The sequence below is a fragment of the Oryx dammah genome, unplaced genomic scaffold (assembly GCF_014754425.2).
Source record: "Oryx dammah isolate SB20612 unplaced genomic scaffold, SCBI_Odam_1.1 HiC_scaffold_5, whole genome shotgun sequence".
Lineage (NCBI taxonomy): Eukaryota > Metazoa > Chordata > Mammalia > Artiodactyla > Bovidae > Oryx > Oryx dammah.
The window spans coordinates 44316833-44333727 of NW_024070189.1; the positions used below are offsets into that span (position 1 = coordinate 44316833).

Sequence of the window (16895 nt, forward strand, 5' to 3'; positions counted from 1 at the left end):
TGATTCATGCTCATTCTAAATAATTTAGACAACACCAAGAAAGCACAAAGAAGAAAATAAAATTCCAGATCCCACCAACCAGGATGGAGCATGGTTGGCACACTGGCTATGGTCTTTTCCTTGCTTGCCCTGTGGTACCCCAGGGCAAGCCAGAACCAGCATCTGCTTTTTAATGTCTGTTGACCTTCAGCAGATTGACTCGTTAAGAGGCGTGCTCCAGCTCAGTCCCTCTCAGCCAACCTCTGACAGTTTCATTAACCCCATTAAATCATGCAGGTGCCGTTACACCTCCTGGGCTTGTTAATCTCTGTTCAGCTCTGGTAAGTTAAAACCTGGCTGGAAAGTTGGATGTGCCTTGTTAACCTCCATTAAACCCTATTAAATTTCCTAACTAGGGTCTGAGTGACTTCGAGGAATCCCTCATTAGAGTGGAGTGAGTCCAGTTGATCAGGACAAGGGGAACTGTTGCAGCTGCACAGCTGCATATTGCGGTGCTCCTGAGCTCTTTGGTGGTGGAGCTGACAAGTGTCCCTTGGCTGGGCAATCCCTGGACTCACTCCCAGGAGTGCCTCCAGCTCTTGTTGTTAATTGGACAGTTCCTAGACCACTCCGAGCCTGTGTTTCCTTCTGTATAAACTGGACTTAATAACAGTTCCTACTTGATATGACTATAGTGAGACTGGATACACCAATGCTTGTAAAATTAGTAACAGGTTGTCTGTTATGTACACTGCCTGTGTGTGTGCTTGGTCACTTCAGTCGTGTCCGGCTCTTTGTGACCCCATGGACTGTAGCCCTCCAGGCTCCTCTGTCCATGGGATTTCCCAGGCAAGACACTGGAGTGGGTTGCCATTTCCTTCTCCAGGAGATCTTCCTGACCCAGGGATTGAACCCACATCTCCTCTGTCTCCTGCATTGCAGGTGGGTTCTTTACCTTCTGAGTCACCTGGGAAGCCCTGTACACTGCACTCAATGGCTATTATATCTGGATGTAGAAGATACTTATAAACTAAAAAACTGTTAAGTAAATGGAAGATTCAATTCCAGACATTTTTTGTGTCTTCCTACATGCCAGGCACTGTGGATTGTTTTCATTCTGTTTAAAAGCATCTATTCCAATGATTCATCTTCAAAGTGTCTTCCCTGTGTACGTCACTGTATTTGCTCAGCTCTGAACTTTCTGAGCTGCTTGAGGCTGATGGTAGCTTCTTTGCATCCCTGGGCCTTAGGCGGTTGGACTCAGGGCCATTTGCATCTGGATGCACAAATTCCCCAGGGGATTTTTCCTGGGCTGCCCTGGCAAAGAGTTTCATTAAGTAGGTCTTACTGGAAATTTCTAACAAGTATTCCTGATGGGTTTGAAGTTGCTGAATTGAGAAACCGCTGGACCAGTTTTGTACTTCTCAACTCTAATAAGCTTGAGTCTTAGTTGGGGAAATTAAAAAACTCATATTCCTGGAATTCAGCTCCTGAGCTTTCCTTACTGAGAATCGGGGTGGGGCCCAGGAATTGGCATTGTTAACAGTGTGATGGGGGTGGGGGGTAGCAAGTGCCACCCTTCCAAAAGGCTGGACCTCAGCTGATCTGATATTCAACATTCTAAAGGTCTGTTTTGAAAAAAGGATGTCTGGTTCCTGGTAGAACCTCTGTCCTAATGGTACAGTAAGATGTCGGCTCATCCTTCCATCATGACTGTCCATCACAACTGATGTGTGTGGATCCTCACGTGAGGTCGACCTCAGCAGGGGTTGGCCAGTTCAGGGGAAGCCTGGCAACAAAGCACTTCTCCTAGGTTCAGTGTGTGAGGGGCCAGAGGCAACCCTCAGCAGTTTCATGTGAAAGGGAGGGCACAGAGAAGTGGAAGGAACTACTTTTGTTATACCTCAGATCAAGAGGCTGCATGGCAGAAGACTGGGCCTTCCTTTGCTTTCTGAAGCAAGATGACTCTGAAAAATGGCATGTTCCAGCAACAACCTATCACTGACCCTGAAGGCTCCAGGTGACAAGTATGACTCCCCACTCTCCTTGCCACCTAGGATGCTGAGAAATCCACCTCCACACTATGGAATGGGAGAGGGTGAGGGTGCTGAGGGGGGGAACTAACTGTTCTTTGAAGATTTCTGTTTAAAATTTCAGAGTTTGCACTCCAATGTGGCAAAAACAGGCTGGCTTCCCTGGTGGCTCAGATGGTAAAGAATCTACCTGCAATGCAGGAGACCTGGGTTTGATCCCTGGGTCAGGAAGATCCCCTGGAGGAGGACATAGCAACCCACTCCAGTATTCTTACCTGGAGAATCCGCACAGACAGAGGAAGCTGGTGGGCTATGGTCCACGGGGTCGCAGCGAGTCGGACACGACTAAATGACTCAACACAATGTGTAACACACAGTGGTGGCCGCTCTTAGAAGGGACCTGGATTTTCCAGTTTGCAACTCCCTCTGCCCCCCACCAGCAGGCATTTCAATTTGCAACCATCCATCCAGTAGATGGGTGGACAACTATACCTGGATAACCGAAGAACAGGGTGAAGCTCTGGGGCCAGGGTACCTGCTATGCTGGATAGCACTCAGGCTCGACTCCGGCCGATCAGCTGCACTCAGTTTGCACAGGAGTGAGCGGAGGGCAGGGTCAGACTTCTGTGACCTGCACTCAAGCAGGGTGCACTGGAGTTGGAAGGGAGGGAAGACGGCTATCACCAGTCACTGTCCTACACAGCTAGGGGCTGGACGCACAAGTGAAAAATCTGAGCTCCACATGGGCATTCAAAGGGAACAACAGAATGTGTCTCTTGTTTCTCATTTAGACAGTTTATTAAGAGCAAAAGTCGGGCCATCCCATCTGTGTGATATTGCAACATGAAAAGTCATATACATACTAAGGAGACCCCACAGAGTTGAGAGCCTTTCAACAGTACAGAGCCATAGATTACAAAATTAAAATACAAATGATCCCCCCAATTGGCAGGAAACATGTACAATGAGGAGGCCTGGAATGGAAGGGCACTTGCTTTTCGATAAGGCAGTTACAAAATGGAAAAACAAAACAAAACAAAAAAAACCCAAACCAACCCGCACCCCTAAAACACTCTGATGGGCTGAACAGATAACAGACACGTGAGACAGGGATCCTGCACAAGCCTCTGCCACTGGCAAAGATGTGTTCATTAAATGAAAGCCACTGAAGAGTTTGTTTGAAGATGCAAGCCAGATGAAACGACTGTAGACATTCCTACTGTAAAAAAAGTCCCACCCTGCCTCTGGCTGGATTCTACCTCAAAAAAATGGGATTGAGTTTACCCTTCCTAACCATGAACTTAGAAACAGTCTGTAATAAAATGAAAGGAATACAAAAGCACCCCTAGAGCATCACGCTTCCCAGGGTGTGGTCTTGAGCTCACCTGTCCTTCAGTTCAACTGCCTCTCTCGCTAACAGGGATGGGGGCTGCGAATGGCAGGGCCACAGAGCTGTGTCTGCTCAAGTCAGGGTCACCTGATTGACCCACCTGAAAGGCAAGTGCATTTTGTGAGAACTTACATTCTAGGACACCACCACATTTCCCGCCAGGATTCTGGAATCTTGGTCTTAAATTACAGGCTCCTTCTGATCTCCCCTCCCATTCACTTTACAAAACTCAACTAACGACCTTCCCAGTCAGGTCTTTACAGCCTTGAGTTCTGCAGGTTGGTTCACAGTCCCTGACAGTCAGTCTGGCCTGGGGAACCTCTGCTCAGTGGCAGGTCTCAAGGACCTGAGGGCAGCTCCCTTGCAGACTGGGTTCCAGCTATGCTGTGAGTTGTGAAGTGAACCAGTGCTAAGTAGGTCTAGATGATGCCAAAGCATCTGGGCAAGTCTTTTCACATCTCAGTTTCCCCATCTCTAAAAATCAATGACTGGGCAATCGCAACCTTTAAGGAGTTTCCAGCTGGAAAATATGGCACCTCTCTGACACTGAGACATGTGGTTTCCCAAGTTCCTAAGCTTTGCTTTCTCCATAAAAGCAGTGTGTGCAGTACTTGCAGCAATCTTAAGGTATATGCCCTTAGGGGCTATTTAACCTTTCAACTCAGGCAGAGCAGGATCATAGTTTACAATCTTCCAGCTAAAACTTTTCCTAAGTTTTGTGAGGCAAACACAAAACTAAGGCCTCTTCTGTCCTAAGGTATTTTTTAGCAGTTCTGAGAGCACTCTCTTCTCCCCTGACCTCTCCATCAGCTTTAGCAAGATTAAGGGTGTATAACTAGGGTTTCCTCAACATCTTCAATAAGGAACTAAATGGACTAATAATACTTAGGGGGAGAACACTCGGGACACCGAAGTGTCTTGTTTGCTAGCTACTCCTTCCCCAAAGACAAACACTATGCCCTGGCATGGTGCCAGTGATTAGTCCTTGGCTAACTTACTTGGCCCCCATTAGGCAGAGACTAAGACGGAAATTACAGAGAACATAGAAAAGCCAGAGGTTTACAAAGATAGGACAGGCTTCCCCAGGAGGTAGTGAGTTCTCTGTCCTCAGAGGTGTTTAAGCCCAGACTGCTCCAACCTTGGTGGGATGGTTGTAGGCAGAATGTCAGCACCTATGGGAGACTGGACTGGATGACTTAGAGGTCCTTTCCCAACTTTTGGATCTTGTCGCTGTAATGACAGAGTCCTCAGATGATTTCCATGCAGCAACACCTCTGGGATCCATGGTTAGGCTCCTAAGTTCCCATTCTGGCTTTCTCCTTCCTACCATGCAGGTGCCCTCCAGGATGTTAACAAAAAGTTCCCACTAAATAAACAGCTGAAATGCCAAGGTTAGATGCAACATTCCAGCTGCAAGCAGTTATTCCTATCTGCTCTCTGGAAGACTAGCTGTGACTATTTAGCTATGACAGGAACATCTAACAACTTGGCGGCTGCATCACATACGTGAAATTCCTCTTCCTTTTACACCCCTGGTCTTGAATCCTTTGGTTGCAATCTCTCAAGGCATTTGGCTATCATCTTTTTCACATGCTGTTGCCAACCTAAGAGTTTGTTCACTGCAATAAGTTTGTCCATTTGTTTTTTAAAAACCTTAAAAGGAAGCAACACGGATGGCAAGATGTTGACAATTCCATGTAACACTCTTCAGAGCACAGGAAAGAACCAAGCAGGCTGGAACTGAGGCAGGAGCCGTGCTCTTTAAGAAGACAAAGCCAGTTCTGGATTGCATATTCCAGTTTTGCCCAGGAGCACCAAGAGGAGAGAAGGCAATGCTGCGACATGACAGGTGGAGAGAAGCACGAGTCCTTGACAGGTGGTAGCAAAATGCACGCAGCCTCAATGAGCGCTGAGCTCCCCAAGCCCCACTGCTCCCCACAGCCAGACCTGCGTGCTTTGGAGGGTCAGCCACCTCTAACAGGTAGACGTCTCCTGTTCCAGATCAAACCGAGGGAAACTGCAGAAGGGCTAAGGCAAGTGGCTTAGTGGTCTGATGAAATAGATTTCTGCACACAAGAAAAATACAAGCTCAGAGAGTTTTGTCTTTTCTCTCATCTAACATGCTTTCAAAGGTTGAAAAGACACCCACAACCTCCACTCTCCAAAGGCCCTCTCCTTAGAGGAGAGCTGGCACAGGACTTGAGGGTGCACAGCATCTGGCTGAGGGGGAAGCTTCCCCAGGCTTCGTGTGGGAACAAAAGCACTCTCACAGCCATGCTTGAACAGATGGGACTTAATACCACAGCTTCTTGTACAGAAGTGCACTGCTGTCTCTTAACTGGGAACACAGATCTGCTGTTGAAGAAACAGTGACATGACCTACACGTCCACAATTCTGGTTCAAACATCAGAAAAATACACTTTTTTTTCTCAATGAGTTGTGGACATTTCCAGAGAGCACATTCCCAATGCTTTAAGCCTATCTGCCCCCAAACTCCAGTCTGACGAGAAAACACTTTCCTGGATAAAGGGGGCTTGGTGTTTGATGCCTTCAAAGCCGTTCTAACTCAGCTCCTCAGGGAAAAAAAAATCTACTTTAGAGCCTTCTTGATGCCCACACATCAAGAGCCTTCAGCTGTGAGTAGTGAGACTCTTTAAACACCTATTGAATCTGCACAACTGGAAACACGCACAGAGCACCCTGATGTGCCATCCATGGCCACGTGTATGAAAATAAGATCCACTCAGTCTCAAGAATGCTCTATGTACGTTCATTTATACGTATCTTAAAAGGCTGCAATTTGCTAGACATGCGTGGTGAACACTGGTGAAAGCTGGGCTGCAGCTGAACACACGGTGCTTCACTGAGTGACAGCGGTGGCCCGAATCCTGTCCGTAGAAAGCACACTCTGTGGAACTGACACCTTTGGCCACTCTACCACCCTGCGGGGTGTGTATGTGTTGGGGGCTGTTCTGACTTCTCTGTGTGGATGCTCAGATTAAGTCATCTATGAGACACTAAAACACTCTGCCAGGCTACGCTGTCCAATGCTGCTTCTATTTTTTAAGGCTTAAGGAAGAACTCAGAATGAAAACTGAGTTAGAAAGCGGTACCTTTGACCACAATATATGTCAAGGTGGTCAGAAATTAGAATTCAAGTCCTTTCTTTTCTTCCCACTCCCTGTCCACATCCTCTGCCCTCCAATACACTGACTAGAAAATTTTGCAAAAGCATACTTTTGGATATAAAGCTTTGTTTTCAAAGGATACTTTGGCTCTGATATAATTAGATAGAGAAATCTGAGGTTTTGAACATAAAAAAAAAAATCAGGTAATTATTAATACTTAAAAAAAAAAAACAAAAAAACACTTTAGCAACTTCCCCCTAAAAGAGAGGCAAATTGCTCACAAAAATGAACATCAGATGGCACTGACCTGTGTTGCTCAAACCCATGATTTGTTGCTGACCCCCAAAGAGGCCAAAGCTGGTCAGACTTTCTATCCCAGAGCTGGACTTCAGAGCAGAAACCACCTGGTCCTTGGCAGCTTCCTTGTGGTTGTGAATTAAAGATTAGTATTTCTGAAAACATGAGCCCCAAAGCACTAAATGTCTCCATATGTCAAAGCATTTCTGGCCCAGGAGAATGACTGAAGTCCCAATACATCACTTGACCCTGAAGCATGAAGCGTGGAGGGGTGCACAATGGGCCACGGCTCCCAGGAGGGGCTCTGCATCAGGGTTTCTGGCACCTCCACAAATACAGCATGGCACATGAGTCTGCCCTGGAGTCCTGGTCTGACCTGAAACCTCCTGCTGGTGCCTCAGGACTTCCTCATGCTCTAGAGTGAAATGGTGAGCAACAGGAACAGCAGAGGCCTCGATACCAAGAGCTGGGAGCCCGAGACTGGCTCTGCCAGTGACAGTTGGATGTGCCAGTTAGCCCTGCCTGAGTGCCTACTGTGTGCACAGCACAGAGCCGGTGAGGAGCTGGGCTCAGTTGATTTGCTGATAAGCAACAAAGCATGGTGTCTATGTCCCCGGCAGACGTCTGCTCATGCACCTCTCTGCCAGCCGTACCTCGCTGCTGGTCCGGGGCTATACTTCACAAATGGTCGCGTGGAATTACAAGGTGACTACCAAAATATCTGCCATCCCACACGTCCAGCAGAATTGACTTAATGCTCTGCAGAATGCGGCAACGCACTGTTTTCCTTTCCTTCTTTCTCCGATCTTGTGTTTTTTTTTAGTCCAGTAGTTGCCTTAAAAGAAAGTCTGTGTATAAACATGCTGAATCATGAGAATATAATCCTCCTGCCAGAAAAGATTTACAGTATTCATTATTCAAACTTTTTTATTTACAATAAAATTTAACAGTCTTTATGGGCTTAAATGTAGCAGATGTCACCTGTGCATAAGTATTATACTTCACTCCTTGAAGGTGTGCTTCATCATCACTCAAGCTGTTTGCCACTCTCTGACTTCTGGTCCAGTCTACTCTTGTTACTCTTCACCATGTAGATGAAGTAAGCAAGGGTCTCCTTTTCATTCACAGGTATGTTCCTGAAGTGTCGGCTGACAGTCTATATGGGAGGGAAAAACAGAGCCCATTAAACCATGTTAATAAACCAGGGCCGCGGATTCTCAGTTGTGTAAAAGGGAAACAGCAAGCTGCTTCCAGAGCTGAGAGGGAGTTATGATTACTGCACAACTCCCTGCAATGCTCCAGAATGCAGAATGTGAATGCCCTTCTTTCCCAGGCTTAGGGGATTTGGTTTCCAGGCTTCCCAAAGCAACGTTTTAACCCACACCACTCCCAAGATGCAGTCCTATTTCAGGGGCAGCCAGCCTATCCATCACAGCATAGTCTCAAGGTCATCTCCATGGAGGAGGAGACTGGGACTGCTCTGGGTGACCAGCTGCTACCATAACCTCTTAGGCCTGGAACTGGGCCGAAAAGTGTCTTTTTTACATTGTGTCAAATAAACACCCAACTGAACAGATGTAAGGGCCTGACCCAAAAAATCATCTGAATAGTACGTAACTGCCTCTTGAAAGACATCCGATTTGAAGGAAAATTCATATGTATTCCCAATATTTTGATCTATTTCAAGTCCTGAGGATGCAGTCTCCGCTTGCCCCTTCTCATCCCATCCTTCCCACCAGGGGTGGACACTGGTCTTAAAGTATGAAAGGCTTATGTACTTCTGTTTTATCTGGATGCTAGCGAAGGAGAGGTTTAAGAAAAAATGATGGATCAGCAAGAAAGCTCTCAAGTAAAGATAAAAAACCAACAGGGATGTGAGCCCATAAGGAAATCTCTGAATGGACCAAGGGCTCTAGGACAGATAAAAAGGGAGTCAGAGAATGAAAACTACAGAGTGGTTGTCTTTGAGGGGTAGGATTGTATTTTTCATCATTTCCAAATTTTCTATAAAAGAGAGAAAAACACATTTAGAAAAGAAGGATGAGAGGATGCCCATATACATACCAACAGGACAGAAGTATCAAGGCAGGCTGTCAGTATGTTAAAATAATGGCCAATGGAGCACCCCCACCCCCATCCCATGCCCTGAACTAGATAAGGTCTCAGGGCGGGAGAAATTCTTGGGCTCCATTCATTGTAATAAATACTTCTATTACCAATACCAGAGTAGAAAAAAATCAAGGAAAGAAAACAAAGAAAGAAAAATAGCTCCTACAGAATATGAGTGAAGGTTTAGGGATGATTAATCAGACACACCTCATGTGCAGAATGGAACATATTTGGAAAGAATCTTGCAAAACAAGATTCAAACAAACGAGCAAACAAAAGAACTCTCAGGACTTAAGAATCAGGAGTCGTGAGATTCCAAGCTACCAACTTGCTATGTGATTTTAAGCAAGTCCTTTCTTTTTCTCTGTGCCCTGGTTTCTTTTATGGAAATCAGGCCTTTCTAGGTCTAAAGCTGGGGGATTCTAAATTGTGCAAAAGAGAGAAGATGAAGTTGCTTCCAGAGGTATGAAGGGGTTAAGTATAGACACACAGGGAGAATCAAGGTCACGGTCAGCAGCACGGTGCGGGTGCTCCCACTTTAGAGGGCAAATCTACCTACTTCTGCTAACTGGGCCTTATTGAAGCCTGGTCTGGTCTGTAATTTGTAGTGTCGTTTATAACGTCGGAGAGTGTTCACCTGCAGCTGGAACAGATCAACCTAGAGAGAAGAGGAGAAACACATTATCCATCATCACCTGACCAGCCACGACTCATCAAATGCCCCCTATATGCCTAGCACTATGCTAGGTAGGGGCGGGGAGGGAGAGGACTACAGACAAGTCTTAGAAATGGCCCACTGAGGACTAATTATTAGCTGGGAGGACAGAAACAACAGTGGAAGCAGAATTTTGGCCAGGGAGGGGTGGTCCTAGAAGGCTGATGGAGGTGGTGAAGTTTATGCTAAGGACAGGTAGGGTTTCGAGAGGGAGCAAGGAACAGACAGTAGGGAATTATAGAGAAGGCCATGAGCTCAGAAAGCCAGGGGAGAGACACACGGGCTAGGGGATCAGAAGCACTTATGGTGGGTTTAAAGGGTGAGACTGGGTGGTAGCATGTCTTGACAAGCAGAAGTAGCGATCCTGGTTTGGGGAGGGGGTGCTATCCCCAGAAGATGAATCTGTGGTGGTTTGTAGGAAGACTGACTGGGGTGCGGGCGGATGACAGAGGGAGTTGCTGCAGTGATGATCTAGAAATGAGATGGGAAAGTAGGGGTGCTGATGCCGGAGGGGGCAGCAGGCAAGGAGAGAAAAGGGAAAAGCAGACAGATATCCTGGAGGACAGGTCGGAGCTCGGCCCAGAGCGGACAGAGGGGCGTGAAGGAGGACAGCGGGACACACTAGTGTTCTCAGGTAGCTCTCCCCTAGGCCTAGCCTTTGGGTGTGAGGGTCCTTAACCGCCCCCCGCCCAGAGACAGCTCAAAGCTACTGCAGCAGATGTACAAATCGGCAGGCTAGGGTCTGGGTCTCTGCAGATGACTGGGTAACAGAGGGGAAAGGACTCTCCTTTTATTTTTTTCTAATAAAGGAAGAGAGGAAAGCTGCACAGTCATGAAATAGTAAAGGCCCAGAAAGTTGGGCTGCCTTTACCTGCCTCTAAAAGAGATGTTCTTGCTTCAGGCAGGTGGAGAGCACTTAAAAACAAAATGAATGATCAATATGAGGGACCAAAGTCCTTCATTCTTTTCAAACATTCCTCAAATCTTTTTTTGTGTGTGTGAAAAGCATTTTGACAGTGAATACATCCATTCCTTCATAAAATAATAATAATAATGCTAAAAGCATTAGAAAGATACTGTAAACCAGTGATAGAAAAGGGGACATAGAGAGGGGCAGGGGGAAAGGGCCATATTTTAAAGATTTTCCTCCGCATCTGCAGACAAAGGCCCGCCTACTCTTTCTATTCCTACACAGTCATTTTCACCCTGAGTGGTAACAGGCGGTTGCCTTATGAAATATTCATGCCTCAAATATTCAATGTACATTATAAATGGTTCTTTTGCTGAGTCTTAAGTGAAAACAGTTTAGATAGAAAATTTGATATTCATTCCTGCAACCTTGCTTAATAGACACTGGCACTTTGAAGGGACGGTGGCCTTCTGGTTTGAGAAGTGACGGTTCTCAGCAGGACAATTCTATCCCCAGACGACACCTGCAATGTCTGGAAACACTGGGAGTGGTGGCGTGCTTGGTACTTGGTGGGTAGAGGCCAGGGATGCTGCTAAACATCCTACGAGGCACAGGACAGCCGCCACCACAAAGAATTATCTGCCTCCAAATGTCAACAGTGCCACTGTTGAGAAACTCTGTGCCAGTGTAACCGACCTTGGACTAGATCTTTGGGAATAAGCCTAGACCAGGAATCAGAGAGCGATAGAAAATCCGAGCTGGTGGGATATGACAATTTACACCTTCATTTTGCAGACCAGGAAACAAAGCGGAAGTGACTTCCCCAATCCATACACACTCTCTAACTTTAACGGCAAACCAAAGTTCTGAAAAACTCGGCATTGTGGTTCTATTTAAGCATTTTTCAGGGGCTTCCTGAAGAAAGGCAGCACAGATACTGAAGAGGGCACTGGACTGGGGCCCCCAAACTGAGTGTGTGACCCTGAGAGTGCCTGTCAGTAAAATGGGGGGCAGTTAGACCAGTTGATTTCTAAGCTTTCAGCCCTCAGATTCCATATGACTATGATGCTATGATTCACTTTTCAGATGCACCACAGCAACACAAAGGTGACTACAGTTACTTCTTACAGCAGGCCAGAGGTAAGGATCAGGTCAGAAGCCATCCTCCCAGCTTTCTCGAGGTGGAGTTCTGGACTTTTACCTCAGGAATGTCAGTGTCGTGCTCAGGAGAATCTCCGCCATCATCACTTGTCTTCCTCTTCCTTTTATTTCGTACACTCTGGATGAAATTTTTGTGGAAATCGCAAATATACAGATGCCTTACCTGATGGGAAGCAAATTAAAGTCAGAGTTGCCAATCCCATGGAAACTGCAACAGGTATCTGTCAAATTATGGGCCTTTTCTCCTTTGTGAGGCATTGGAGAGACCACAGAAGAAACAGATACAAGCCATCATTTCCTCAAAGAGATATCACACCGAGCAGTTCATCATAAATCAAGTTCCCCCTGAATGATAAACACAACACATGTGACAGATACAGCTGGAGTGGAAGTCCCTGACCAGAAGGGAGGACCTGCAGGGAGACAGGAAGCATTCTGGGTGGAACAGCCAAGACTGAAGTTTCAAAGGAGGCTGACAGAAGGCATGAGTGAGGGGGCCCTGAAAAGACTGTGTCACTTAGGTGAAAGCGACTGCCTGTGTAGGAGCATCAGGAGAAATTAAGGGGTATGGGACATGAGAACAGCTTAGACTTTCCTTCAAACAAGACAGAGTCCCCAGACCTGTCTTCAGACCTGTAGGAGTGAGTAACTTACATGGGGTTGGAATGCACTGACCCTGGGCGCAGGAAAGCGGGCACTGTGGTAATGATAGGATAGCCGGCCATCCTATTTTTACATTGACAATAGCAACTACTGTACCATGACAACCCTCTGAAAAACTATTTCTATATATCAATTTATAATTATTGCATCAGCACTCAGGGAATCCACAAAGAGAAGCAGAAAGAGGTGCAGAGATTCTCACAAGGTGAAACCACATAAAAGCAGCTGGATACCACTACTGATTTTCTCATGTAGGCTGGAAGCATAATAGTAAGTGAAGGTGGAAGCAGCAGCTAAGATGTGAAGGACGTGTTTTTATTAAGAATGTAAGGACCAGGGTTGAGATGGAGGAAACATTCAAGAAACTAACAAACTGAATGCCTGTGTAAATGACTTGGGGTTGTTGACACTGAACCAGCTGTTACCCAAATGTTCTTGAGAGACTTCTGAATGAGTTTATTCCTCAACTGCTTAAAGATAAAAGTAAGCTGATAGGAAGCCAGCGTAATTCAGGCCTTTCCATGGAGAAAATAATGGAAACTGTTTCTTATTCACATGAATCAGCACTTTCATGTGGTTAGGTTAGTGAGCCATGAGTAGTTTTACATTTACATTGTGATAGTGTCTTGCAGACAGCAGGTATCCAATAAATGTTGCTGTACCAACACAAGCAGCCCCTTGCATCTAAAAGCAGCTTAGGCCAGTAAAAGCCACATTTACATATGGCTATAAATTTGAATGACTTTGCCAGATCCAACTCTGTCAAAGGACTTTCAGACACAGTATGTGTCACAGTCTCAAAGAATCCCATCCAGCTGATGCACAGAGGACCGGACATGCTTTCATCAGGGAAGAAAGCACATTCACAACAGATCCTACATCCTTCATGCTAGCTAGTTTCTCATGTAAGACTAAGCTGTTCTTCAAATTCACAGACTGACAGTCTTAAAAAAAGAACAGGCAGAAGGCATGATTCCTAAAGCTGTGACTAGGAGATTTCAGGTCAAGATGCTAGAGTCCTGGATGGAAAAGAACTCAGTATTCACTAGTGCAAACCCCCTGGCTCCCATCTCATTTTCTAGAGATATAAACTGAGGCCACCTTGAATGAGGAAATGACCTGGCCAAGGTCATGCAGACCTTCTAACCCTGGGCAAGTGTCCTTTCCTATGGCAACATCTTCCTTACACTGTTCTCCACTTCCACTTTCCTCCAGAAAAATGCAGATATATGTCAATTGGAGGATGTTTGAAAGCATGTTGTATCTTAGTAAATCACAGAACACTGCCAATGTCTATACAGAAGGAGTTAAACTGCCTGAGTTGGATTTAAGGTGCTATTATTTTAAAAGGTTCTCTGCTAGACCCTTTTACAAGATAAACAGTCATTATTCTTCCTTAACCATTTCAAGTACATATTGGTTTTCAGAAATTTCAATGCCCAGTGGCCTTTGGGGAGTTGGGGGTGGAGGAAGGAGGGTGATAGAAAAGGCTCTAAGTGTTGTTTTTTGTTTTTTTCCTGTTTCACTTTCTGCAACAGCTAAAAATTCTTGTAACACAGCAGTTACTTAGAATTGAATTCCTGCCTAAGCCTGTGAGAATGAAATAGAATCCCTTTCAGAAATAATGACTCTACAACACCACCTTGAAACAAACTGTGAGTGAGTGAGTCTGCCTTGAAATCCTACTCCTTCAAAAGCATTACCTTTTGGGGACTCTTAGTAGCAGGCTCAGGCTGCCTCTCTTCCAGACAGTGTGTATCAAAGTCAACCTAGCCCTACACAAGTTTTTCAGAGGGGTCACTGGGAAAATGGAGTCCCAGATGCAGTAATAAAACTGTTCAGATGGTGGGTTTAAAAGAACTGGGAATTTCTGTTTCTTAAGGACTGGAAAAAATACTAAGTAAAGACTCCCAACAATCTACACAGAAGATGGGCAGTGCTTCCATGAGGATGAATCCACTGCTGTCCTAGAATTGAGCATTTTACTTCCATACTGTCCCATTCCAAGCCACCACAGTGGCTAGCCAGTTATTTGCTCTCAGATGAATTCCTTTCATTCACTGATAGAGACTTGTAGTGAGAAAGCCATCAATTCACCCCTAACCACTTAAAAATATCATCTTTCCATTGGAGAGTTGCAAATATAACTGTTAACTTAAAACAACAACTGGACGTGAGAGTAAGAGTGTAGAAGAAAGTGCAGCAAAGATATTTTTAATTTTTTATTTATTGAAGACTTAATCAAGGCTTATGTATGAGGCCCAGAGGTAAATCAGACAACAGATTCAAGAAATTAACCAGCCTCTTAGGTGCTGTGTGACTTTGGCACCCTCGCTTCCTATCTCTGGGTCTCAGTTTCCCTTGTAACATCAGAAGTGGAAAAAGTGGGTGTCCTTTCAGTTTAATGAGCAATCTGATTTCCCCCCAAAATGGAGAAATTTTGGTCTTAGAAGAGATGGTAACCACCTAATCTAGCTGGTCCACCTGGTATTTAATAATACCCCCCTAACTCATTTCCAATTCCTAATCACCTGGCAGCCACTTTAGGCTTACAGCAACAGATGTCAAACGAAAAAGTTCGTAATTGGTTGACAATAGGCACATTTTCAGAATTTTTAGAATAGTTAACTACAGTGGTGAAATCGCACCGGAAAAGTTTTCTATTCAAATTTAAATTACCCACCCCCACCGCTCCCCGGGCATTTCTAAAGAAGTTAACCCTTCAAAAGTGGATTTTCTTCCTTCCAAGTCACTTTGACTGCCTGAGCCACCTCCCAAGACCAGGTCCTGGCCTTATTTCTGCCACATCCTTGAAATCCCATTTCCCCACAGCTGCCTGCTAAGCAGCGAGCTCGGCGACCCTGTGCAGAAGCTGAGGCCGCCGCAGACAGGAAAGGAGCTGCCACCTTTCCTTTCCTGAAGGAATAACAGGGATCCGAGAAGGAGGGAGAAGTTGGAGAAGAACCGGGTCCCTTCATCACCTGCTCCTCCGTGGGCCAACCAAATGAACCCACCTCTTCCTGCTCCCCTGTCTACACCGATAAAACGCGCTAAAAATTGGTGTCAGATTTTCCCAGGCAGGAAGGGTCCTCGGAGCAGCCCCGCCACCAACCTCCCGGATTTGGGCAGAGTCCTAGTTAGAACCCGTCAACGCCGAGCGGCCTTTGCGAGCCCGAGTCCAACTCCTCAATTTGCAGATAAAGGGCGGCGAGGCCCAGGGCGGGGAGGGCCCCCGAGTCCCGCCCGCAGCCCAGGGCAGCGGCCCGAGAGCCGCCCAGAGCGGGGACCCAGCCGGGGGCGAGGGCGGACTCACGCTCTTGTCGATGTCCAGCTTGAGTTTCTTCTGCGAGATGCTCTTCTGGACTCTCTTGCTGAAGGAGGCGTTGCCCGCGGGCCGGACGCAGCGCTCGCCGTCCTCGATGAGGCAGCAGCTCTGGCCGTAGCCCGGGGCGGCGGCGGGGGCGGCGGGGGGCCCTTCGCGGCTGTCCTCCTCGGTGCTAAAGCCGTTCATCTCCTCGCCCCGGGCCGGCCCCTCTGGGGGAAGGTCCCCCGTAGGCCACTCCGCAGCCGCGCTCCCCGCGGGGCAGGTCGCCGAGGCCCCCGCACTCGAGGGTCCCAGAGTCCGTCTTCAGCCGAGACGCTGCCCGGCTCCGCGCCCGGGAGGCCCGGCTCCGCCGCGCTCCGGCTCCTTCGGTTCCCGGCCCGCGTCTCCACCAAGCCCCTTCCTCCCTGCTCGCGGCCCCGGGGTCGTCTCCCGCGGCTTGCAGGGCCCCGCCGGGAGTCACCCTGAGGCGCCTTCTGCCGGGGGCCCTGAACCGTTACCCTTCGGCGGGGACGTCCAGGAGGGCGTCCCAGGAAGCAGCAGCTCCCCGAGGACTCCGGGCCCGGGTTGCCAGAGGGTTCTGAGGGCCCCCGCCGGCTCCCGCCTTCTTTCGGCTGCTGGGCAAACTCGTCGCCGGGCAGCTCCCCCGGGATGGCGCGGCCTCCCCGCGCGGGGCCCGGCCTCGAACCCGCGGCGCCCGGGCCCCGCGGCTCCTCCGGCCCGCCCCACCCCACCCCTGCAGCCGCTCGGCTGCGCCCCGAGTCCCGAGGCAGCCCCTGGGCCGCCCGGCCGCCGCCCGCCCAACGCTCCGCACCACAACAGTTCGCTCCCCCCCCCGCCCTCCGCGGGACAGCGGAAGTCCCGCCTCCGCGAGCTCATTGGCAGCCTTTCCTCTATGGGCGGGGCCTCCGCCGCCGCTGGCACGTCCCATTGGGCGCCATCGCCGCCAGTCCCCGGCGCTTGGCTACTTCCTGGACTCTGCTGGGATGGGTTCAAAGTAGAGAAAGTGGAAGAGGGGAAGAGTTCCCCGGGTGAGGGAGACGAACCGGGCCGCAGACTTTCCGGGCTCTGGGAGGGATGGTTAGCGGGGTCCCGGCTGGATGGAGGGCCCGACTCTGGGGACAGAGGATCACCTTCGGGGGACAGAAGTACAGACGTGGGCGGAGGCGCAGAGGGACAGTTACGCG

At 48.0% G+C, this 16895-nt stretch overlaps 1 protein-coding gene across 1 annotated transcript; it reads right to left on the reverse strand.

The window, feature by feature from the left end:
* Positions 1–2786: 2786 nt before the first annotated feature.
* Positions 2787–16504, reverse strand: SAP30L (SAP30 like). The gene is made up of 4 exons (XM_040241468.1): positions 15700–16504; positions 11764–11886; positions 9497–9595; positions 2787–7984 (listed from the first exon to the last, which is right to left on the reverse strand). The coding sequence occupies exons 1-4, from the start codon at positions 15895–15897 to the stop codon at positions 7856–7858; spliced, it is 549 nt and encodes a 182-aa protein (XP_040097402.1). The 5' UTR covers positions 15898–16504; the 3' UTR covers positions 2787–7855.
* Positions 16505–16895: the final 391 nt, after the last annotated feature.

What these genes read in the sequence shown, in the direction of transcription:
- SAP30L (XM_040241468.1), bottom strand. Translation starts at nt 15,897, where the DNA reads ATGAACGGCTTTAGCACCGAGGAGGACAGCCGCGAAGGGCCCCCCGCC. An exon ending in ACGACACTGACATTCCTGAG is followed by an intron (nt 9,596 to 11,763) that starts GTAAAAGTCCAG and finishes TCTTCTCTCTAG; the next exon opens with GTTGATCTGTTCCAGCTGCA. An exon ending in ATAAGGCCCAGTTAGCAGAA is followed by an intron (nt 7,985 to 9,496) that starts GTAGGTAGATTT and finishes CCTCCCATATAG; the next exon opens with ACTGTCAGCCGACACTTCAG.